The 26872-nt window shown below is 39.3% G+C and overlaps 1 protein-coding gene across 6 annotated transcripts in view; it reads left to right on the top strand.

Annotated features, from left to right (window-relative positions):
- The window catches only part of LOC122652557 (DNA ligase 6), a 72924-nt gene that overhangs the window by 24540 nt on the left and 21512 nt on the right, over positions 1-26872 (top strand). For 5 of the 6 annotated variants that reach the window (XR_006331614.1, XM_043846338.1, XM_043846336.1 and 2 more), the window contains 3 exons: positions 6690-6787; positions 6875-6930; positions 24847-25028. Coding sequence is in view for 5 of the 6 variants with exons in the window: in XM_043846338.1 (XP_043702273.1) it covers positions 6690-6787; positions 6875-6930; positions 24847-25028 (336 nt within the window). In the remaining variant the exon portion in view is untranslated. Of the gene's footprint in view, positions 1-6689; positions 6788-6874; positions 6941-24846; positions 25029-26872 lie in introns of all 6 variants that reach the window. The other variant, XM_043846337.1, reaches the window with a different exon arrangement.

The raw sequence follows: 26872 nt of genomic DNA, 5'->3' as shown, positions 1-26872 counted from the left end.
TCATTCTTTATTTGAACAAAATACTTTAATTGACATATCAACTGAATCTTAATTGCAAAATAAAACTATTTAAAAACAGATAAGAATTCAGAACGATCCTTTAACAAATAACCACCATGTCATAAGGGAGTGATTATCAACAAAATAACAAAGTAAACAAAGCCTAATTGACTCTTGAGTCCATAGTTCGAGAACTCGTTTCGTTTCGGTATTCCGAGCTGACCGAAATATCCGAAATATTTGAAATTTCGGATATTTCGGTCGAAATATTGTATTTTTTTTGGTATGTTTCGATAGGTCATTTCGGTGGGTTTTAGGCCAAGTTAAGGCCTGAAACTTCATGGAAACCCTATTTTAGGCTATATAAACACATTTAAATGTTCAAATTGCAAAAATAGTCACCCAAAATGGTGTTTTGGATGTGCACCATTGATTGGCAATGTACGGTCGAACCCTAATGTATAAGTGTATAACTTAGTTAATTATACATTTACACGTACACATTGTACATTAAAGTATTAAACAAGTAAATTGACTTGGAACTAAGTTGGAAACATAATGATTCATAAGTTAAGTCATAAATCATAATATTAAGTACATAAGACATCAAGTCAATAACAAGTTAACAATAACAACTTAAGAGTTAAGATTTAAGAAGATGATATCAAACATTCCAAATCACAGTATGTCAATATCCCCAATTGTCCCCTACAAGGCTACAAGTCAAGTAGTCAACTAGTCATCATTCATCTCAAATGTTTACAAATTTGCTAATAATAACTACTCCGCCGTCCAGGATCAACCCCACTCATGGTCCGCTGGAGCCGACGTGTATTGTTCTCCAACTGTAGGACAAATGCATGCCACGTCATAGTCTGGGAGAAGAAGCGAGTGTAGTCATCCACAGTGGCCATGTAAACTGCATCATCAACATGCTGAAGGTAACCTATCCTAGGATATAGGTCACCAAACTGTGAAGAAGTACTACCCACTGATCCACTATGATATGAGTCATATGACGGCTCTGGGAGCATGTACGGGTTGTACGGTTGCGGCTGGTGGGTTGGGTAGCCAGTGTAGGAAAAGAAGTCATGCACAAAAGACGATCCACTATATCCTTGTGAGTGGGAGTCATACTCAAAACTGGGAATGGATGGAGAAGATATAGGCTGCTGCCCCCAAGGGTACTGCCCAGAATGCCCTTCGCCACATGGATGTGAATGAGATGAACCATGCTCTGATTGTGCTGGAGATGGACTGTTGTCTACATGAAAAGATGGGGCACGGAAATGCCCACTCGATCTACTGTCTCTATCGCCAATACTCAGTCCACCAACAGAGCCAGATAGGGCATCAATGTCCATAAGCTCAGCCTGCCTACTAGTACCACTACCACGACCACCAGGACGGGACTGGCCACGCTGCTTTCTCGAGTAGGTCGAGGTGGACGATGTGGGTCGTGTGGCTGGTGTGGGGCCGGTGGGGGCACGGATTGCCTCTTGCTGCTCTTGTACCACAAACGGGACTCGAGTTCCCTCATATACTTGACCACCATCACCATCATCATCACGTCCATCATTACCTTCATCATCACCTCCATCATCACCACCACCACCATCTCCACCACCACCATCTCCACCAGATGACATAGACCAATCTTCATCCTCATCAACACCACCAGTAGACTGGAACGGTATGGGTGACGCGTCCCGTGCATGTACCTCACCCTCTGCAGCCATGAAGTCATCCACATCAGCTTCTATGTGTTCAGCGATCATGGGGTCAGGTCTACCTCCAGGCTGATCTAACACTGGCTCACCTCTATCCCTCACCCAATCAACAATAGGATCTTCATCATCTGACTCCACCTAGAAAATGTCGGCGAGATCGATATTTTCCCTGATACCCTCTTGTCCCATGCGTATGTGTTGCATCTTCAACCTCAAATTATAATGCACATACACTAAGTCGAGAGACGTTCGAACCCAATCTATTTCTCCTCTTGAAGTGGATGAGAGAAAATGTACTCCAATTCCGTTCACACGGATGCTTGAACATGTCCGGAGAGAACCTCGATTGCTATTTTTCTTAAATTGTTTGCCGAACCCCCATACAACACCCACCATTCACTGCATTACAACAAAAGAAACATGTCACCTTCATTTCAAAAGAATAAGATATTGAATTGAGTAATGACTAATGAAGTAATGACTAATGAGTACCGGCATCACCGCGTGTCCGCCAGTGCAGCTTTCGGTTCCAAAACTTCCCAATGCATCCCTAAAAGTCTTCAACTATAATCATTTGGAAAATATTTAAAATTAGTAATGACTCGTTACTATTTAGTATTGAATTGAGTAATTCCAAATAAATTATAACTTATAAGACTCACCTCATTGTTGCATATCGCCGTAATTTACTATTCGGCTCCAACTTGCAACTACTTCGTGATCAACAATAAGACTATTATTCAACCCAAGCCTATGATCGTATTGGTACTTGGGGTTCAAATAATATGCTGAAATTGACATTACATATTGATTAGTTAGTAATATATCCTTTAAATTAACTTTAAAAGATGTAATTGCATAAAAACAAAGAGCGTACACTCACCAGCCTTATGCAGTGGATGCATAAGTTGATTTTCCCAGCGCTCCTTGATAATTTTGAGAAAGTGTTTGCTACCTCGGGGATTTGCATTGTAAACACCTTCATTCATTAAGTCTATGGCAGCATATAGATGTGGCATGGTTGGTCCTTTGATAGCAGAATCAACTATATGCAAAACCTTGACCACTGGGTCCAGAAGTTGTACCACTTTATGCAACTTAGACCAAAAGTCATCTGATGAAATTGTAGCTTGTGCTTCCCTACCACCATGGGTATTGGACCCATTCCAGTTGAACCAGTCTTCAGAAGCAAACATTGATCTCAGTCCAGACTTCTTGGTTTCTATATTCTTGAGTGCAATGTAGTTGGTGGCGAATCTAGTTATGCTTGGCTTCACTAAGTCACCCCCACACTTCTCCCTCAAGAGGTTTAGTGCAAACCCATGATTGTAGACAAAGTTGGTCATTTGCCTTGCCTTTTCCACAACATGTTGTACCAATTTGATCTTTCCCATGTCCTTCAACATGAGGTCTATACAATGGGCAGCACATGGAGTCCAAAACAACCGGTACTTATTGTTTTGCATCAACCTCTCACCGGCACTCTTGTAGTTGCTTCCGTTGTCCGTTACAATTTGGACAACGTTCCCCACTCCTACATCTTCTACCACTACCTTCAGCAATTTGTAGATATACTTTGCATCCTTTTTCTCCTTGGATGCATCAACAGACTTCAGAAAGACTGTCCTCCCATCACAATACACCATAAAGTTGATGATGGACTTTCTTGTAGGACCAGTCCAACCATCACACATTATGGTCACCCCATAGTTCTCCCACAACCCCCTCATTTCATTGATGTAGTCTTCAAGCTCTCTCTTTTGTTGGGGCAAATACACATTCATAATCTCATATGGGGTGGGCCCCTTATACCCTGGGCCAACCTCAGCAATGGAATCTATCATAGTCTGATAAAAGGGGCCTTGTGCTATGTTTGCTGGGATGGTATGGTATAACATCCACTTAGCTATAGATTCCTTCACCATCCCCTTCAGATTTTTCCATGCTCTCTTGATTTTTGGTTGTTTGTTGCCTTTCTTTCTATAAACACCAGGTGCTTGGTGAAGTGCTGGGTCATCTTGTGGTGGTGGAGGCGGAGGGGGAGCTGCCCTCGTACTCTGTGATCTCCTAAAGGGATTAGGCAACCCACCTCCTCCAATTGTACCTGCTCCTCCACTACCACTAGCACCAGCTCTAGAGGTACTAGCTCCTCCACTACCACCTACTCTCTGTCTCTCGACTCTCTCCTGATCCTCATGATAACTGGCTCTGCTCATCATCTGTGCTCGTCTCCAATCCCTAGCCTCTTGCTTAGTCTCTATATCATCTGGAACATAGACATCATCACTGTCATCATCATCATCATCACGATGGCTTGATTAGCCTCCCGCTGTACACCTCACTGCTTCCTCAAGATCTACTTTTGCCTTCTCCCTCTGAGCCTTCCTCTTACTCCCTCCCTTCATATAATCAATGATAGCCCTAGATACCTCCACAGGGACCATATGACATGCGACCACTTCAGGAGAATTCCCAGCTAGATGTTGTTTGAGTCTAGTGGCACCACCTCCCAAAAACTGCATGTGACAATAGTTGCATTGGGATTTTCTTTTATCCTCATTAATTGGAGTGCCATGCAACCATGCAATGTCACCCCTAGTGCGCCTGGGTGTGCTCCCCTCCCCCTGGGTTTGGGCCGGCTGCCTCTGCCCCTTTTGCCTCTGGCTCTGTCGTTTACCATGGTTCGTCATAATCAGACTAGTTTACTGTTGCATGAATAAAAGACAATTCATTAATCACTGAAGCACATCAATTCTTTTAGTTTAAAATTTTAAATGTTTAAGAATTAAGATTTAAGAGCACTAACACAAGTATATAACTATTTAGTATTTTTCCCCTAACCCTCATATTTTTCTCATATTTAAAAACAATTTTTAAAAATATTTTTCAAATAAATATTGGCCTAGCACAACAAAATCGAAAAGATATGTAAATGGGCAGTAAATAAGAAGTATGTACAATTTACTTTTATATTTTTCAGTAATTTTACAACAAAAACCTCATATTATTTCTTATTTTTTGCTATTTTTTTGAATTTTTTAAATATTTTTTATAATTTTCGAAAATTAAAATAATTAATTATTGACAGAAAATATTTTTGACACCATGAGGCCATAGATCGGCCAATGGTGTCTAACATATATTTAATTCATCATCATACAATATACATAACCCCTATTATTTTTTGATTTTTGTTGTAAATAAATCCAATTTTTGAAGTAGAAAAATAAATAAATAATATATATACCAAAAAAAAAATTCGACACCGTGAAGTCGTAGATCGACTTCCGGTGTCTAACATATATTTATTTCATCACAAACAAACATGTTGATCAAGCATTTCCCTAAAAAAAATCAATTTTGAGAATATGGTTTTACCTGAAATAGTGGAAAGGCTTCACAGATGTGCTAAGAAGTTTGTTCTCCAAGTGATTCTGGCGTAGATGCGGCAAGGATTCAAGTGGGAAGTGGAAGATTGAAGAAGAAATAAGCAAAAACCTTCAAAAACCAAGCAAAAGAGGAAAAATGCTCTGTTTCTCAGTCTCGGTCGAAATTTCGACCGAGACTATCGAAACATGGTATTTTATATAAAGCATTTTCTCGAGATTTTCGAAATCTCGAAATATCTCGAAATCTCGAGAATTTCGATCGAAATTTAGTATTTTTTTGATTCGAGGGGTCATTTCGTTTCGAGGGGGTCGAAATTCTCGAAATCTCGATTGAGATTTTGCGAGATTTTGAACTATGCTCTTGACACGCAGGGACCCCACACATTGGAGTGAACTAAAGAAAACAAGGAAGAACTACGAGGAGCATTACAAGATGGGAATGATGTATGGTGATGCTTTCCAAGCTATACCCTCTAGACGAGTAATTTTCTTGCAACTGGGAACCATTTGTTGCCCCAACTGGTAATACCAATGAAGTGGAGAGGTGGCAGAAGTAGCCGTAGTAGTGGAGTCATCAAAATAGTAGAGGCCATCCTTCTTACGCCTTCCACAATCGTCTTTCTTGTCTGGAGATCCTGAAAAAACACAATAGGCAGGGGAAAATGTCACTGAACAATTTAACGATTTTGTCAATTGACTAACAGACATCAAAGATTTAAAGGTAAGTTAGGAACATAAAGAACTAGGGTTAATGAAGGTAAGAAAAGATAAAGAAACAGACACAGAAGCAGACACATGAGTAGAGGAGCGATCAACTAGTATGACCCTAGAAGGATGTGCAATCTTCTGAGGTGAAGAGAGTGTGTGGGACTTACCAGTCACGAGGATAGAGGCCCCTGAATCAGTTATCCAGGGAGCGGATGAAGTGGTAGAGAGTAACGCGGATGTACTTGTGTGAGCCAGTGTGGCAGAAGAGGAAGATGCACCAGAGGATGGCTGAAGGTTTTGTAGGAGCTTAAGTATTTGACTGTAATCATCACGAGGTCCAGAACCAGATAGTGTAGCTATAGATGAGGATTCAATGTTGGTGTCACCATAAGACACCCTCTCCGAATTACCATTAGATTCAGCTGTGTTAGCAGATTGGGGAGTCCAGTTTGCTTTACCATATTCTACCCAACAAATATCAATAAAATGATTCAACTTGCCACAAAAGGAACACTGGCGAAAGAGTCGGTCGCTCTGCTGCCCACCTATACTGCGAGTCTTCGACCACCATGACCACGTCATCCCCATAAGCCACGTCCTCTCCCAAAGAAGTTAGAACCTTGGCCACAGCCGGCAACAAAAGCAGAATTGTCTTTTGATTGGTGATTGAGAAACTATTTTATCTAGAAAAGAAAATATTCGGAGAATAATTTTATGGCATACCCAAAATGTTCCATATTCACAACTCTTTTTGCCTTTTGTTTGGTTTGGGAAATTTGTTTGAACTGATTTGAAATTGTCATGGCATGTTTAGAATATTGAAGTTTCCATTCATGTACTTCATTGGCTTTTACATAAACAGGATTTGCTTGTTCCTTCTCTTATGAACAAAGGCGCTGATTTTTCTTCAACTACTTTGTCAATGGTTCCTGGCATACCTATAAGGCCTATGCTTGCCAGGTAACTTTTTATGGTTAACTAGCACTGTCAGTACCTGGTTGGTGTATCATGGAGTTTATCTTATGTTTTCTTTGTTTTCTATGCTAGGATTACTAATGGAGTTCCTCAAGTGCTGAAGATGTTCCAAGGTAGAGCTTTTACATGTGAGTACAAGTAAGCTTTCTCTCTCTCCCACTTTTTTCCCAAAAATTTCCTCTAAAGTCTTTCACTTCACTTTCAGATTGAAGATTCTCAGACTGATACATTCTGAAAAGACAAGGTTAACCATGCTTAGTAGGATGCACAAAATTTATTTTTTTAATGTTCAGTAGCATTGGCTTATGTAATTTGACACTACCAATTTACATTAATGCTATGGCTCGAAGATATTAGTAGGTTGTATTCTTGGAAATAAAATTTCTAGCAAAATGCAAAAAATATTTTAATCTGCTTTGGTCCAATAGAACATGGCAGTGGGTGAGATGATTCACGTGAACTGGGTATGAGGGGGATATGGATAAAATTTGAATTTCAACAGGTAAGTTTCAAGGCCTCTTAAAGCTTTTTAAAGTTGAATTCTTGTGGTGGGCAATGAGATTTAGCAGTTCATTTGGGGCTTTACGTTGGGGGGGGGGGGGTTGGTTTGGAATGCTTCTTTTAAAGCTCTCAAGTTGACAGTGTGGGAGCTATGCTCATGTGTGCAGCTTTTTCTCCTATTTGGACTGACCATTGGATAAGGGGGAAATTCCCTGGATATGTCACATGTCAAATTTGATCGCTCATCTCAACTGTATTGCCCACCATGGTACCATGTATAAGATTTTTCCACTTGTTCTTTCAAGGGTCCCTATTCTTTAAAAAGTTCCAAACAGAATTGCCTTTTCCAAAACATTCTACATTCTATGAATAACAAATTTATTATAAAGAAAGATGAGATAGAGAACAGCTACAGGTACAAGGGCCCATACCCACACTAAACCATAGTTCTTAATTTCTGTTTTGACAGAAACCGAGACAAAACCTTGAGTCAATACTGACTCGTACCTAGTTTTAACCAGTTTCGACCATATTTCGCACATTTCGGTAGCTTCGACCAAAAAATACCAAGTTTCGACCACCCCAGTTTTGACCAGTTTCGGTATTTTCGATCAGTTTTGACATGCCCATGACATGTCAAGTTTCGACCGAAACCTGGATAATCTCGTTTTCAGCCAGGGTCGAAACTGGCCTCAAAACTGAAATTTGGAACCTTTCACTAAACAAATAAAAGTACAACAATAAAGATACACCAAGGGCCAAGGAGGCCACTAAGTTAAGCATTAGAGAACCTCACAATGGATAATTGTCCCCAACTACAGTATGGGGCCTGACAATACCTTGCCTTGACAGATCATCAGTTAAAGAGTTGGCTGACCTAGGTCTCCAACAAAAGGACACATTTACCGAAGGAGATGTGTCAGCTGTGAAAATTAACATAAGAAAATCCTAAGGGGAATCTCTGCCCTTTCCAAACCATTATATCACTATAGCTGGATCCACTTCAGCCACTATGGTATAGAACCCGCTTCTAATAGCAGCAGCCAGATCAGTATGAAGCAATAGGATCTCTGCCCTCAGTTAATCCTCCTCCCCAAAAATGGCCTGGATCAACTAATGAGGTATTCCCAGCACTGTCTGGTGGACCTGGTTTGCCAAGAGATTATTTTATTTCAAAGCATTATATTGACATGTGGAAAAATCAGATTGGTCTGAAAATTAACCCATGACCATGGTTCTTAGTTTCGGTAGAAACTTGCAGTTTAGACTGAGACAACTTGGTTTCAACTTTCAACCTTATCCGAGACGAAACCAAAGGTCGAAAATGGTTTGTTCCCGGTTTCGACCCTGTGTTGACTGGTTTCACAAGTTTCAAAATTGTGCTTACTTTATTGGAATTAAGCTGTCAGTTGGGTTATGTATGTGTTGGGCCTTTGATCCTAAATGTTTTCATTGTAATGGCCCACTTTAATGGGCCTAAAATACCCCCCCATTGCGGACAAGACCCTTTGGCTGCCTTCCCCCAATGGCCTATTAAGCACTAGCTCTGCCTGGAACTTTGTTCGTGAGCCTGCTCCCACCGTTCCCTGGCACAATCTCATCTGGTTCAAAGGCCATTCCTTGCCATAGTTTCACAGCCTGGAGATCCCTTCGCCTTTGCCTCCCAACCCAAGCTTTCCTGCTTCACCGACACATCCTGTCCCCCTTGCTTGCTCCCTTTGTTGGAATGGTTTTGAGGACACCCCCCACATTTTCTTTGCTTGCCCTTTTACCTCTACCATCTGGAAAAAAACCCTCTCCTCGATTTGGCCTCTTAGCAGGAGACCGCTTCCCTTTGAGTGAGAGTGGCTTTGGATGGACATGTCTTTTTTTGGGTCCTCGATATGCAACACCATTGGAAAGCTGGTTTTTGGAGCTGCTATCTACCACAATTGGATGGAGCGGAACCTTGGGAGATGGACTTCCAACTCTCGATCTTATGATCTGATTTGGAAAACCATCTCCTTTGAAGTCTCTTCCAAACTCAGTTGCACCCGTCATCGTCCGGTTCTGGACTCCCCTAGGAACAGGCATATCGCTGCCTCCTGGGGCCTGGATTTGTCTATTTTATTTCCCTCCACCTCTGCGTAGGTGGCTTGTTGTTTCTCCCCCCCCCCCCCTTTCTTTCCCTTGTATATCCCTTCCCCTCTTTTCCTGCCCCCTCCTGGGGTATGGACCATATGGTAATATATTTATTCATCCAAAAAAAAAATGGGCCTAAAATATGGGTAGAAGGTAGGCATACGGGGTTAGGCTTAGTTAGTTCTTTTTAATTTTAAGTTGCTTAATAGGCTTTGAATTCCGTCACCTTGCATGAGAAGGTTTCCTTTCATTATTATGCTTCTTAATTCTGTTGCTTAGCAATAGGATTTTACTTTCTTATTCAGATTAGGAATATGCTTTAGTTTTTATAAATAGCTTGTAATGAGCCAAGGCTCTGTACGATTTTAGATGAGTAAAAGTTTGAAGTTTTCTTCAATGGATGCTGTGCGATTCAGTAGGGGGAGAGATCCTTGGAGGGCAGTGAGATTCTATTCCTTGTTCTTGGTGGAAAGCCATAGTTATCTATTCTTCTTCTCTTATGTTCTGTTTTCCTTGCGATTAAGGTGCTGATTTGAATCTCCATTGATTGAACTTGCTGTGCTTTGATTTCTTCTGTGATTTCAGTTATCTCGTCTTTCCCAATTTACTGTTATTCTCACTGATCTGTTCTTGCTGTTCTATATCAATAGAACCTTGATTTACAACCTGCGGCTACCCTGTTTTGGATTATTTTTCTGCCTGATTTGATTATTCACCTGAGTCTGTTCTATCCATCAGATCAGGACCAGGTTTTGGGGCGTTCAAGGTCTCCCCAAGATAGACCTTCAACCAGGGTCTGGAGAGTATCTGACTCTCTGATCTGCTGCTATTAAAAATCTCCTGTTTCAGCCTATTTTCTGTTTTAGACCTGAAGTGTCTTTAATTACTTTGAATCCAGCCCTTAGTTTTAAATCATATTTTGGGGATTGATTGATCCAGCCTAGAGTGACATTCAACCTGAATTTGAGTAATGAAAATTCTCCTCTTTTCTGAATTTGTGTTTCAGATTTAACTATTAGTTTTAAGCCGACCTTTAGATCACTTCTGTCTTTTGAAGATCACCTATTGTATTTATTTGTGAGTGATTGTCAGAGTTTGACCTTCGTCTGAGAAGGTTGACTTCTGTTGACTTTTTGACTTGGGTTCATGGTTTGAGAACTCGCGAGATCTCGGTTTTTTGAGAAATCGAGTCGAGTTACCAAACGATTTTAAAAATTACACTATCTCGGTCGAGTTCTCAGATAACTTGAGATCTCGGGTCGACCCAGAACTCGACCCATCTACCTCTTTAAAACTTACCTAACTCAACATATCTCGGTCGAGTTCTGTTCAAAGGCCATTTTTTTTCCCCATTTGAAGCTCCTTCATTTTACCTGTGGATTTCAAGTTCCGACCTTCGGGAGAGTTGAATCAGCTGCACATTTGAAGGATTCAGCTACACATCTTCAAGTGGCATACTATGTGCAAAACTACAGCAACACTATGACATGGGAATTCTATATGGATCGTGTTGGGACTGAATACATTAACATATCACATTTTATGTAACATTTGTTTAAAGATTGATGTATTGTACACTTTTAACATTTCTAATGCTTATTTAAGTTATTTTAAGAACATTAATTGAATGTTTTGATTGCTTTCTATTACTAAATTATGTGTAGAGTAGGGTATTTTAGTATGTTGTTGCCTACCAACCTATGGTCCGAAGTGAAACTCATATTTGGACTTTGTTTTTACAAAATCTGATAGTGCCATTGCGACCGAGTTGAGGCTTCGAGTCGGAAAAAAAAATGCACCAACTCGGTGAGATCTTGACTCGACTTGGTTTTTCCAAGGGCCGAGTTGGTACCGAGTTCCGAGTTTTAGTACCTTGCTTGGGTTTATTTGGGATCTTGTAAGGGAGGTGTTTATCCTATGCCTAGGGTTCATCCTACCTACCCCCCACCAGAAAACTTGATATTTCATTTTCTATCACACTTCACACCCCTGATCATCTATATCACCCCTACCTTTTTTTTTCCTCTAGGGATCAGGAAGAGTAATGATTATGTTGATATGAAGAGTTTATAGTAAGTTCTCTTACAAGTCATATTTGAATATCTAATGAGTAGTCGCCTAGGCGTCCAGGCGCCTTGGTTGCCTAGGCTGGTGACTTGGACGCCTTGATTGCCTTCTTGGTGTCACCTTGCGTCCAGACCTCCTCCATTGCCTGGGGTCGCCTAGATGCCGTGACAACTCTACTATTGAAAGTTTTCTGTAATAGTTTCCATGGTTTCAAATTAATGTTCTCTGTTGCTAAACGTTCCACACTGATACTAGATGTTTTTTTCGATGGATGAGTTAAGGTGCTTTTGTTGACGTAAAGAGTAGGCCTGCTATACTTTATGTACTAAGGAACAGAGCTATACACAAGGGAAGATACACATGCTATAATAAACGTCCTCCGATCTCTCAGGATTTCTGCATTGTTATGTTCCTTAACTCTCCTTGATAAAGAATCCGAAAAAAAAAAAAAGGTTTTCCCCATAGTTTGAATAGTTGTTAGAAAGGGTTGGTTGCCAAGTGAGTGATATATGCATTTATTAGCCCATCAATCATCTTACATACAACCAGAGTTAGAAGTTAAGCAAACTCGTGCAAGCCAGGAGCTTACCTCTCCCTTGCATGTTCACAGTTCACACACACACACACACACACACAGAGGCATGCATAAAGAGACACTCCCACACAGATTGAGCCCTTCTTCTTTACTTAAGAATGAGTTGGCTAGGCATAAACCCATGGTGTATGCTATTTGCTGATGATATGATATTGGTTCATGAGCTTGTGGAGGAGTTAAGACCCAAATTAAGACTATGAGGATGCTTTAGATTAAAAAGTAATGTAGTCCCCTAGATAGCTAGGAGACTTACTAGGAGCCAAACAACAGGATCAAATAACAAAAGGGGCTGCTGGTTCGAATGGACAGCACTAGGATTTAGGTCAATTCCTAGGGTTTGGGTTAGATATTGGGAAAGAGGTTTATAGGGTATTAATGAGCAGGTCTAGGGGGTCAATATGGTATAAAAAGTTAGGGTTTAGATGAGTTTTGAAATTCTGCAATTTTGGGTGGAATTGAATTTTAGGGTTTTGGGTTTGGGTTTTAATGGAGCAAGGAGATGAAGGGGTTAGAGTGGGAGTTTGGGGCTGAAACTTGGATCGAGTGTCAACAATGATGTAAGGGATGTATGCTGAAAGTTTGGTTTGAAACTGATGGCTAGATCTGGATTTATGAGGGAGTCCTAGTTGAGGTAGGAGTGAGAATAAGACGGTTTAAACAAAGTTCAGATTCAAACTTAGTGGATTTGAAGAGATCTTCAATGGCAGCAGCTTTGAAGATGAACAATGGGGTCTCCCGATCTACAAGATGCAAGGAGATAAGTAGCAGCCCTCCCAATCTTCACGATGCAAGGAGTCGATTGGAGATCCACCAATCCCTTCACCTTGATATTACTCACAAGGCACACTCATGATGGAGCAAAGGCAGCAAGCATAAAGCTGAGTTTTTATTAATCAAAATTCGTATGTAATGCTGGCCTCCTTTACAAACTTATATAGAAGACTCAAAAATAGACTTAGACACTAAAAAGGAATGGCCTAACCCTATCCCTAACCTATTAGGCAACTTAAACTACCTAGGAAACTAAAATACTAAAAGAAATAGACTCAAAAGCATAGCTGGACTTATAGAGTCCTAATCTAGCCCAACTTACATCACATGACCACTTAACCAAGTCACATGATCACTTAAATTGAACCAATTGGATGCAACCAATTTGAACCGGTTCAATTAAAAAACATAAAAATAAACTAAGTATTGGGCTAATCCCGTATGCAACCCATATACCCCTAGTTTAGGCTCATTAAAGTGGCCTAATACATAGAAAACCCTTGGGAACAAAGGCCCAACATGCATGTAACCCAACCCTAGACTTATTCCTAATAAAAGAAGCCCAGTTTGGTGATAAATCTGCATCAACTCTACCCAGCTTGAAAAAATTCGTCCTCGAATTTTGCAGTGATGAGGGGGAAACAACTTGTGAGTAGCAGCTTTAACCATTCCCAAACAAAATTCTAGTGAGGCAGGGACATTAGGAATAAAATCTTCAAGGCGTGGAGCTTTCTCTTCGAAGAACCATGGTGGCATAACAAACTCTATATGTTCCTTTTCTGAATCAACAGCAACTGTGAATGTCCTGTCCATAGAGTCTTCAGTGTTAGTAACCTTCTCATCTAATGCTTGAGACACAAGCTCCACCTCTTCAAGAACAACATCTTGAAGGTCATTGTTCTCCTGTGGAATCACCTCTTCATTTCCCGTTGTATCAGCACAAGGACTTAGGCTCTCTTGAATGAAACCCTTTTGGAGCAGCTCTCCGACATGCTTCTTGAGTTCATCATGCTCTGTAGGATTCATTCTGTAGGCTGGCAGATTTGGTAAAGTAGAACCAGGCACCAAATCAATTACATGCTGAATATTTCTCAGTGGGGGTAACTCGTTTGGCAACTCCTTTGACACTACATCAGAAAAATCATGCAATAATTCCTTGATGGGCTGTGCTAACCATGGTACTAAATCTCGTTTCGTTTCGGTCTGACCGAAATTTCCGAGATACCGAAATTTCGTCGTCGAAATATGGTATTTTTCTGTGGGTGTAAAATGCCAAAATGACCGAGATTTCCAAAATTTTCGAAACGAGATTACCGAAATTACCAAAATTTCCGAAACGAGATGACCGAAATTTCCGAAATATTCGAAATATTGCACATGACTTTTTCAATATCTCGCGATATATCGTGAGTCCACGATATTTCGTCGATATCTCACGAGATATCGTCGAAATATGGTATTTTTTCATTTCGGATTGGTATCGTATCTCGGACAGCTCGAGATATATGAAATTTGGCGAAATTTGAAATTTCGCGAGATTTTGAACTATGGTGCTAACTTGACCTTAGGCTGGGCAGCAACTTGTTGTGTAACCACGTCTAGGATCAGACCTGAATCATGGCTGGTCTGCTCAAATTCCTTTTGTGGTACAGCTAAGACTTTACTCTCACAATCTGTCCCCTTCTGGTTGGTGCGCATAATTTGTCGTTTGCGCATCTCGGAGGGTAGATTAAGAGGATTTAGAATGATCTGTTGTCCCTTGTGTTGAAACACACACTGATTTTTTCTTCCATAAATAGCAACATCGTTGTCATATAACCAGGGTCTTCCCAATAACACATCAGTCATTTGCATTGGGATGATGTCGCACCAAACCTCTTCAGCATAGTGTTGGAGTTGTAAAGGAACATAGCACCTTTCATTTACCTCTAATTTGTTGCCATTCAGTAGAGCAACCTTGTAAGGTAGAGGATGCTTTTCACGCTTCAGATTGGCCTTCTGCACATATCTTTCAGAAACCACATTAACACAACTGCCACTATCAACAATAATCTGAGCAGTGCGTTCTCCAGCCTTCATACGAGTATAGAATATGCAGCTACGTCGCCAATCTTCACCTTCAGTTTCAACCGTCAATATACGTGCTACAACATGTACTCCTCGGGTATCTTCATAATCTTCACCCAAGTCTTCATAGTAATCAGCCCCATCATCACTATCATATGAGGGTAGGGCAAATAAACCTTGTTCATCTGGTGGAGGTGGCAGAACTGGAATGCCATATACATCCATGGCTTTGATACCACTTAATGTAGTCCTAGATAGGTAGGAGACCTACTAGGAGCCAAACAACAGGATCAAATAACAAAAGGGGCTGCTGGTTCGAATGGACAGCACTAGGATTTAGGTCAATTCCTAGGGTTTGGGTTGGATATTGGGAAAGGGGTTTATATGGTATTAATGGGCAAGTCTAGGGGGTCAATATGGTATAAAAAGGTTAGGGTTTAGATGAGTTTTGAAATACTGCAATTTTGGGCAGAATTGAATTTAGGGTTTTGGGTTTGGGTTTTAATGGAGCAAGGAGATGAAGGGGTTAGAGTGGGAGTTTGGGGCTGAAACTTGGATCGAGTGTCAACAATGATGTAAGGGATGTATGCTGAAAGTTTGGTTTGAAATTGATGGCTAGATCTGGATTTATGAGGGAGTCTTAGTTGAGGTAGGAGTGAGAAGAAGAAGGTTTAAACAAAGTTCAGATTCAAACTTAGTGGATTTGAAGAGATCTTCAATGGCAGCAGCTTTGAAGATGAACAATGGGGTCTCCCGATCTACAAGATGCAAGGAGATAAGTAGCAGTCCTCCCGATCTTCACGATGCAAGGAGTAGATTGGAAATCCACCAATCCCTTCACCTTGATATTACTCACAAGGCAACCTTGATATCACTCACAAGGCACACTCACGATGGAGCAAAGGCAGCAACAAAGGCAGCAAGCATAAAGCTGAGTTTTTATTAATCAAAATTCGTATGTAATGCTGGCCTCCCTTACAAACTTATATAGAAGACTCAAAAATAGACTTAGACACTAAAAAGGAATGGCCTAACCCTATCCCTAACTTATTAGGCAACTTAAACTAACTAAGAAACTAAAATACTAAAAGAAATAGACTCAAAACATAGCTGGACTTAGAGTCCTAATCCAGCCCAACTTACATCACATGACCACTTAACCAAGTCACATGATCACTTAAATTGAACCAATTGGATGTAACCAATTTGAACCGGTTCAATTAAAAAACATAAAAATAAACTAAGTATTGGGCTAATTCCGTATGCAACCTATATACCCCTAGTTTAGGCTCATTAAAGTGGCCTAATACATAGAAAACCCTTGGGAACAAAGGCCCAACATGCATGTAACCCAACTCTAGACTTATTTCTAATAAAAGAAGCCCAGTTTGGTGATAAATCTGCATCAAAAAGATTCTAAGATAAACCACCACTCATAAAGGAAATGCATACAGTCCAATTTCAGTAAAAGGGAGAATTATGTTTGATTACCAAGAAACAGGAGAAACTTAATGTAATGCCTCAAAATTTTGAAAGCCTAAATGTGTTAATGACTAATTAATTATCTATACCCAGGGCTATTTTCATAATTCTACACATCAGGGGTATTTTCGTAATTTTACACTTCAGGGGCAAATCTGTAAATTAATAATAATAATAAAATTTTTTTTTATTGCCATTGTGTGTAGAATTTAATTCTAGAGGTAACCTAGTACTGAATGGCAGAATGACATTTAAGAATTAAAAAGTGTTTTCTTTCTTTATTTAAATATTGTTTTGGGGATTTAATAAACAAGTGAGTATCTAGCTTAGTGGTTGAGACTTTAATTAACCATGAGGTCTTGGGTTCATGTCTTAGGGGTGGGTGAACAACATAGTTAAATTTCTTTTATTTTTATTTCAGCCTTAGGCTGGTGGACCTCACCCTACCAAACAAACCGTGAGAAGGGGGGGGGGGAAACTTCATAAACGTGGAAAGATTAGAGGGCAGAGATAAAATAGGAGAGTGAGTTAAAAATAAGTAAATAAAAAAAGGGGGGGGGCAGAAATATCGTGTGTGAGAGGGAGAGAGAGAAACCGAGAGAGATAGGGAGAGAGTGAGAGAATCTCGCAAGAAAGAGAGGAAGAGGGAGAAACCGAGAGAGATAGGGAAAGAGAGAGACTTTCCGCAAGAGGGAAAGAAAGAGAAAGACATACATAGAAGGAGATCGAGAGAGGGAAGGAAGTACAAAAAAAAAAAAAAAAGAAAGAGATCGAGAGAGAGGAGAGAATTGTAGGAAGAGAAAGGGACAAGAAGAAGAGGTTGTGGAAGGAGAAGGGAGAAGCGAGAGGGACTGCCGTCAAGAAACAGTGCTGCTGTTTTTTTTATTTTCCCATTCCACACTAGTGTCATGGCAGGTAAGTGATCTACGCCGTCTTTTGTTTTTCCTAATGCTTTTGATGGGAACCTACTCTGTTTTAAAGTAATTTCTAGTTTTGCTGCATAGGAACCTAGACTGCTTTAAAGTAATTTCTGGTTTTTGCTGCATTGGAACCTTCTCTGATTTTAAAGTTAATTTCCGATTTTGCTGCATTGGAACCTTCTCTGATTTTAAAGTCAATTTCTGAATTTTACTGCATTGGAACCTTCTCTGATTTAAAGCTAGTTCCTGAATTTTTACTGCATTGAAACTTACACTGTTTTAAAGCTAACGCCTGATTTTTACTGCATTGAAACTTACACTGTTCTAAAGCTAACTCCTGATTTTACTGCATTGAAACTTTCACTGTTTTAAAGCTAACTCCTGATTTTTACTGCATTGAAACCTACTCTGCTTTAAATCTAATTCCTGATTTTTACTGCATTGAAACCTACACTGCTTTAAAGCTAATTCCTGGATTTTTATTGCATTGAATCCTATACTGTTTAAAGCTGATTTCTGCTTTTGCTGCATTAAAACCTATATTGTTTTAAAGTAAAATTCTGGTTTTTCCCTACATTGAAAACCATTCTGTTTTAAGGTTAAAATCCTGGTTTAACCCTAAAACTGAGTCGTTCTTCCCAGTTCAGATTTGATTCAATCACCTTCCTGTTATGCCTTGGTTTTGGGATGCATTTCTGTTGAGTGACCTGCTGTACATGGGGTTTAGTACCTAGTTAGTCCGATTCGTACCTAGTCTTGTTGGGGGAGCGTGTAGGTACGCGTGTTAGGAGTTTATTTAGGTGTTCTAAGAAAGGATTTTTGGGGAAAATAATATACTGGTTTTGTGTGTAGATTAGGGTATTAATGGAGGATAAAATGGTATTTTGCAGGTTGTGACTATTTTTGAGTACCTAGAACTCAGAGAGTTGAAGTAGGAGACTTGCAGACTGAGGTAAGTGGATTCTAGTGAGTATGCATCACATGTGTGTGTGGTATGTTTGACTTGTGTTTTATATGGTATGTTTGACTTGTGCTTTATGTGGAATGTTGTCACTGAAAGTGATATGCTGAACTATAGTGATTTGCATTGTACTTGTCGAGGTATAGCGATTTATTAGTGATCAAGTGTTGCTTGTGATTGTGTAAGTGAATCCTTGCGATGATGGAACCTATGTGTGGTGATTGAGAAAGTGGTTTTGGATCTTACTTGTGGATTTTACCTGTGTTTTCACTTGGTGTATTTTAAAGGTGTAATTGTTAAAGAAAGTGTTTGTGAAAGAGTGGTAAGGGATGTAAGTGTTTGTGAAAGAGAGGTAAGTGATGTAAGTGTTTGAGGGTAAATAGACTGCCCCGTGCCGGTGGAGAGTCATAGCCACCAGAGAGGTTTTCCGTGGAGCCGCGGAAATCATACCCGCTGTGCACAAATGAGTTTCCAATGGTGTATAATTAGTCACAGAGTGGTGACAACCGTAAGTGATTGTAAGTAATTGTAAGGGGGTCGTGTTCCTCTCGTATTATGGGCGATGGCAGCCTATTTCCCTCAGTGCCCACTAGAGTGATACAGAGTGGTGGTAATTAAAGGTTTTTTGTGAAAGTGTTATTTTGAGAAAACTAAAAGTGTTTTTATCGAATAGTGTTGTTTTGAGAAAATCTAAAAAGTGTTTGATTTAATTGTCGTGATTGTTTGGTTGTTGTTAATGTGTTGTTCTCTTGCTATATTCTATCTTACTGGGCTGTTTAGCTCACCCCATTTTTAACATCACAGAGGTTTGAGACAGAAGTATGCTTCAGGTAGAGAGTTCGAGGGTGATTTGAAGACTTGTTTTCATTCACTATTTTATTTCATTAACTAGATGTAATAGGGAGCAGTTTGAAAGGTAAACTCTGATAGATTGGAATTTGGGATTTTAGTTTGGACAAACATTAGACTGCCACCAGTAGGAGTTTTTATGGGATTTAAGGCTATCGTTTGAATATGTTGTGTTTAAGGTTTAAATCTGATGATATGTTTTGAATGATTCCACATGATTTTAGCGATCGTTTGATCAGCGCCCTTGAGGGCTGTACCTTTACCTGTATCTGGGTTTGGATTTTTACACTTAAGAAGTACTATTTTCTAAGGGTGTCAATTTGGAACCACAACCGTATACCAAAACCAAAACCACCCGCGTAAAACCGTACCAAACCGTATCGTTGCAAAAATGGTACGGTACAGTATGATCAAACAATATTGACCACGGTATGGTAAGGTATCGGTATTGGGTACAATACTGTTGGTATGTACCGAAACCGTACCGTTATACCGAAATGGTACCGTAATTTGTCGGTGGTGGTGATACAGGTTTCAACTTTCATAAAAAAAAAATAGAGTGAGAGGCCCTTGAAGGGACATTTTGCTATTTTCAAGGTAAATCAGATTTACTAAATGTCAGCTAAATAGTTGACTGAACAGCCAAGCCCTGTTGGGACATGTGCATCAAGGTAAATTATCCGACACAACCGAGATACACTAAATAGTTGATTGAACAGTCAAGCCCTAAATGTCAGATTTACACTTTTTCTATTTTCAAGGTAAATCAGATTTACTAAATCTCAGCCAAGCGTCCACATTGAGAAGCCCTTGATGGGACATGTGAATTGTATTCTGTCAGAGACCATCTCCTTCTGAAATCAGGTATAAGACAAAGGATTTTATACCCTTTTTTGGTACCAAATTTATACTAGTTTTAATACCCTTTTTAAAAAACTGGATTTTATACCGTTTTTCATACAGTTTTTATACCGTACCAAAACCGTATCGAAACGGTATGGTATCAGTATTGAAAATGGTATTCTTAAACGGTACAGTACGGTATCTGTATTGGATGCCTATTTTTGGCAACGTACCGAAACCATACCGTATTACAGAAACCGTACCGATTGACAAGCCTACTATTTTCATTATCTTGTATCCATAAGAGGAGAAGAGAGATCCATGAGGATCTTTTGCATAGAATTTTATGGTGTCGATGGAGGCCACAGTCAGGTTAAGATTCAGATCCCAGATTCAGGGCTTCTATTGGAGTCTGAGAAAAGGGAAAAATGTCTTGTTAGATTCTAAGACTATATTATTGAATACAGTGGAAAAGTTGCACTGATTTCTGGATCCACCAGAAATTCGATTCAGATATTATGAGGGTGATTAGCAGGATTATACTCAGACACATGGTGGATATTTTCAAACATGTGTTGAGAGAGTGGGTAATGTAAGACAAGAACCAGAATAGGTTTAATCCCAGGCAGGATCAAGTAGAAAACCCTCTAATAAACAAGAAATCATATGAGGGAACCAAGACAACAATGGGAACTCAAATGAGGGAACAATTTCCTTGGTTGAAGTAACAAATAAAAAACCCACCAATTTGTAACCTGTTGAAGCAGCAATGATTTTGATGAGGTAATTTTCAAGAAATCAATGTGACTATCAGTTGAAAGAAATCCCAGCAGCTTGTAGCACTCTTGAGATCGATTTGAACAAAATTAGGGTTTGGATTCAAGAACCAATGGAAGGGGATGGGGGAATGGAATGGACTTCTCACCCTAGGCCTCTCACCTATCCTATCTCAGGATTTTAACATTGCATAAGCAACTTTTCTATTCATTCAAATTCATCTACAATGCTAGCCTCCCTTACAAACTTATATAGAAGACTCAAAAAAAGACTTAGACACTAAAAAGGAAAGGCCTAACACAATCCTTAACTAATAAGGTATCCTAAATTGACTAGGAAAGTGAAATAATAAAGAAACCGGACTCTAAATTGGACTCTAACTAAACTAATGAAGTAAATCCCGTTTTCCTACTTTCTACCCATATTTTAGGCTTATTAAATTGGCCAATTACAAAACCCATGGGATCAAAAGCCCAACACCTACATAACCTAACACAAAGCTTATTTTCAATAAAATAAAGCCCTTTAGGTGATTTATTTGCATGATTGCATCCATAGTTTGAGAACTCGTGAGATCTTGCCGAGTTTTTCAGTTTTTGGAAAAGCCGAGACGAGACTGCCTACGAGTCTCAAAAGTGCAATATCTCGGCGAGATCTCGGATCTCGGTTGGGTCTCGGTTTCGACCCATTATTTTAACCCACCTACCACGTAAATACCTTACTTGATTGGACAAAACTCGACATATCTCGGCGAGATCTCGGATCTCGGGTCCAGATCTCGGGTTGACCCAAAGTTGAGGCTTCGAGTTGAAAAAAAAAAAAAAATACACCAACTCGGCGAGATCTCGACTCGTCTCGGTTTTTCCAAGAGTCGAGTTGGTACCGAGACCCGAGTTTTAGTACCTTGATTGCATCAATTCTCCCCTGCTTAACAACAACACTCTTCCACGAATTTGATAGAGATATTCCATCGAACCAACAAAAATCCACCACATCATCAGACCAGGCTGCCTCTTACAACAGTTGAATCCCACAATTACGCTGGGCTGGTTTTGGGACTTGTTCCTGTGGCTACACATGGACCTGTGATCTACATCAGCTGGGTTAAGAAACTAAGTCCACCGTTAAGTGCATCAAAAGCGGTTAACAAATTCCTGTAGTCAAAACTCCACAATCTAGATTCCATAATTCTCTTTGATAGCCCAGGTTTGTGATTCAATAAGAATACTAAAATGTGGCTGTGATGGAGAAACGCTTAAGAGTACTATGTGATTACCTTACACCTTTAAATTTTGGATGTCATAAGATGGCTATCCAACCAGTTTTGGTTCATATAACAGAATGTTACAGCATTTGAAAACAACAACACATACATGAAATGAGTGTAGCTGATATGTGGATATTGGGATGGATAAGTGGCAAGTCTGGACAAGGTTGGAAATATATAGATACTCATATATTTCCGTGGGGGAGATGAAGGGAATAAATAAGGTAGGGGAAGTAAACTGTCACGATCTATCATGTAAATGAAAACCAGTGACTGCACCAGTAAGGAGAAGAAATATTCTGTGAGCCATAGTTGTCAAGGCGTTGCCTAGGCATCAAGGGTCTTTCTTGGGTCCAAGGCGACAGCATGCCTTGTTGACACTTCACGAGTTTATGTTGATTTATGCTTTGTGTTTTGATGAATATGCTTGTATTATATCCTGTGTTTTGTTTATTATATGTTAGTTTCTCATATTAGGCCATTACTAAAATAACTATATCATATTGCATTGATATGACTTTTATATAAACATAATTATATAAAATTATCATTGCTATATTACATATAGTCATTAATGCACGCCTAGGCAGGGGCCTTGTCATCTAAATGCCCCTCCAAAGACTTGGGTCGCATAGTTGCCTTGAAAACTATGTTGTGACTGTGAGCAAAAAGGTTTTAAAAGAATGTGGAAGGCCAAACATGGTTTGGCTGGGGGGTAGTGAGAAAAGATTTAACTGCATATGATTTAACAGAAGATATAGCCTTGTAGTGAAGTGGCAGAATAAAACTTGTGTAGCTGATCCCAAGTAGTTCAGCTGAGCCTTACTTGAGTTGAATTGAATTCATCTATTCCAAAAACCAAATTCTACTGTAATCCCAAATCACACCCTAAATTCATTCCATAAAAGCCTAATTCTCAGAATATTTTGAGCAGTAAAGTTTTGACTCTTAGCATCAATATTAATCAATTGTTCATGCTGTCTCACATTTTGGAATTATTGGGGGAGGGGGGAGGGTTGGGTTTCGATAAGGGGAGAAGGAAAAGAAAAGGGAGGGAAAGAACTGTACCAACAACAACAACAAAGCCTTATCCCAATTAAATGGGGTTGGTCACATGGATCCTTGCTCCCCAATCAACTCTTTTCAAAGTCATACATGATACGAGGCCTAAGCTAAGCATGTCTTTCTTCACCACTTCTTCTACGATTATTTTAGGCCTGCCCCTGGCTCTTTTAGTTCCCTCAATCTGAAACAAATCACTCATCCGTACTAGGGCATCCCAAGGCCTCTATTGAACATGACCATGCCACCTCAAATGACTCTCTCAAAGCTTATCATGAATCAAAGCTACTCCCAACCTAGCTCCAAGGTTCAAAAACTAGTCTCGAGGGAGGTGTCTCGACCAGGTCGAGATTCTCGAGATCTCAGCGAGACAGTGCGGGTTTTTTTTTTTTTGTGTGTGTGTGTTTTTCGGTTTGATGTTTCGATGGGCAAATGGCTAAGTTGGCTCGGAAATTTTAAGAGAAGCTTGTTTTTAGGCTTAATAAACATATTTAAATCTTCAAATTGTAAAAAAAAGAACCCAGTTTTGTGCTTTGGATTTGCACCCTTGGTTGGCAGTAAACGTCGAATCCTTATGTAATATTTGCCTATACACATTGTTTGAGTGCTATGGGACATAAGGGGCAAATAAATCAAGTAAATTATGCATTAATGGATGAAGACACATAATATTGAATAATTATTTAAGAAATAGTTAAAGACTTAAAGTAAAAACTACAAAGTACAGTGAACAATGCATATTAAATAGGCATGCAAGTACAGTGAACAATACATATGTCATAGACACCATAGTCTTCCATGTCCCAACAATATAATATTGTGAGTCTGTGACTGTCTATTGATATGAACTATGATGCGCTTGATCAAGTCCACTCATGGTCCGATGGAACCGACTTGCATTGTCTTCCGTTTGCATGACATATGAATGCCACATCATAGTGTTCAAGAAGAAACAAGAGTAGTTTCTTCTCAAGCAGGTCGACATATCCAAAATTTTTGAGATTTCGCCGAAATTTCGACCGCTATATCGAAACACTACAGGTTTTAAGTTTTGTATGTAATCTCGTCTCGAGGAGCTCGAGATTCTCGAGATATCCGAGATCTCGGCGAGAATTAGAACTATGCCCAGCTCTAATATGGTCATTCCTTACTTTATCCTTCCGAGTTTTGCCATATCTAATATATTCCAGGCTACACTCCTGTGACCCTGTCTCAGTTATTGCGATTCAGGAAAATTCATACTTCTGTTTAAATTCCATTTCTTAGGAGATCCCAACGGACAATGGACTATGGTCTGAATTGGGATTAGTAAGCTTTGTAATTTTAGCTGTTATTTGTTCAAATTTGATGGTCGTATATCATATCTAATATCTTTGGTCATAACTTCTAAGTGTAGAGTACTGAGGAGCTAGCTAAAAAAATCTGTATATAGACATTCTTGTTTTTTGTTTTTAAATTATGGCTTTGATTTCCTCATTGATTATGAATTTCAGTGATCCTTGATGAGTGATGAACAAAAGTATAGTACTCACTGAATCTAGCTTTTCTCACCATTGGAGAAAATTTTCCCTTTTGTACTCTGGAGGAATGATTTTTCTCTCTTCAACTCAAAATTCATTACTCTATTCGTATTATACAACATGATCTACCATTTCTGTTCTCTTTAATTGTGGGTTAGAAAATACCCTCGTATGTTACTTTTGCTTTGTTTTTGTTTATTTTATTTCTAATGTTTATGTCCAAAGAATGCTTGTGTTACAGATGTGTATCTCCCCCCCTGTAGGTATGATGGTCAGCGTGCTCAAATTCACCGATTAACTGATGGATCTGTACGAGTCTTTTCACGAAATGGTGATGAAACAACATCAAGATTTCCAGATTTGGTAAATATAATAAAGGAATCATGTAAGCCAGATGCTGTGACTTTCATATTGGATGCGGAGGTAAAATACCATAATATTTCTGATGTAGGATAGAAATCAGCTATAATTTTCCTAATCACGAAAGAAGTTTATTATGAGCCAAGAAACTGTGAAGGACTCGACCATGTACATCCATATATTGCTTAACTCGCAAATCTTCAGCCCCACTCCAATGGATTGTAACTTCTACCAAAGCTAGAAGAAAATGAAGTATTTATTTACCCGAGGAGAAGATGCCTTCTAAGAAAGCTTCTTTTCAAAATAAGGAGGAGACCAAATTCAAGTCAATCATTTACTCAGAAATCTTTTACACAAGTTTTCAACTGGACACCATTTATCCTCCTAAAGTCTCATCTTTGCCTAGCTCCAACTTTTGATGTCATTCTTGCTGTGAAGTCTTCTTGAGCCATCACCAGTCCCTGGAAGAGCAAAACCCATGAGAGTATCTATACTTAAAAGTTCCATATTGCTATTTGATTAACCCACTTCATGAAGCTGCTCTTTCTTTGTTGTATTCCATAAGCAACTGCCAAAGTACGCTATGTTGATAGTAAATAGTCCAGATTTCAGTGGCCCCAAAATTTTCTTGTTTCGAAGACACCCCCTTTTTTTTTTCTTTTTTTCTGTATTTCCATATGCACTTGCCAAAAGTGCATAGTTCATGGTATTAAGGGCTTATATTTCAGTGCCATCAGAAGGTCTACATAGCCACTTCATTTGCCTTGATCAAGCATGTTCTTTTCACTATTTCCTTCTCTTAAAAATCCAATTACTTTTTGGTTTTTCGGAGTCATCTTGCTTCCTTGAGAAGGGACAAATTGTAAGTGCGGAATTGGCCAAAATCAAACCTAACTTCTACCATTAATTCTTCTTTTCAGTTTACAAGCCGATCAATTTTTCAGTCCTATGGTTCATGTGACAAAACTGGAGATTACAAAACAGAATCTGAAGAAGAAGAGAAGAAAAAGGAGAAGAGGAGAACTGAGAGAGAGAACGAGAGAGGATGAGCTAGGCAACGATAGGATTGAATGAATCTATCTTGGTTGAGCGAGTATTTATATTATATTTCAGTATTGGACTCTTAGTAGGAAACCTACAAAGAGTCTAACTCTAATTACACAATTACAACTAAAGTCAATGACTAAGAAGACATAAACCTAAACCTAAACCTAAATATCACTTAACACACATACCACGATAGGGACACTGTCCCTATCGTGATTACACTTTAACACTTCCCTTTAAGCTGGAGTGTGTGTGTGTGTGTGTGTGTATATATATATATATATATATATGTCTAACTCTAATTACACAATTACAACTAAAGTCAATGACTAAAGAAGACATAAACCTAAACCTAAACCTAAATATCACTTAACACACATACCACGATAGGGACACTGTCCCTATCGTGATTACACTTTAACACTTCCCCTTAAGCTGGAGTGTGTGTGTGTGTGTATATATATATATATATAAAGGCTCCAGCTTGGAACAACAAGAATAGATATTATTAACAGCAGAACCAGTCTTGAACATAAATAGTGGTTGTAGACGCCAATGAGCAGAGAGAGAACTTCATTCTGTAGCAATACCAACGCAAGCACATCAATCATCAACAACAATAGTAGAGAAAAACCTTTCCCTCGAATAAATCCAAACAACAAAGAACAAAATAAGTGGCTTAGAATACCAACTGCAATCCTAAATGTCATAGCAACATCAGAAGCCCTTCTCATACAAGGCAAGAAGTAATCTTTACAAAGTAAACAGATAAAAGTTCAGCATAGATCACTGTGAACCAATGGTAAAAGTGCAGTATAGGTTACTGCAAACTACATAACACAGCATAAGGTTGCAGGAAA

Source organism: Telopea speciosissima, chromosome 2 (assembly GCF_018873765.1).
Source record: "Telopea speciosissima isolate NSW1024214 ecotype Mountain lineage chromosome 2, Tspe_v1, whole genome shotgun sequence".
NCBI lineage: Eukaryota > Viridiplantae > Streptophyta > Magnoliopsida > Proteales > Proteaceae > Telopea > Telopea speciosissima.
Note: the sequence above shows the minus strand (reverse complement) of the source record. Positions and strands in the feature narration are given on the sequence as shown.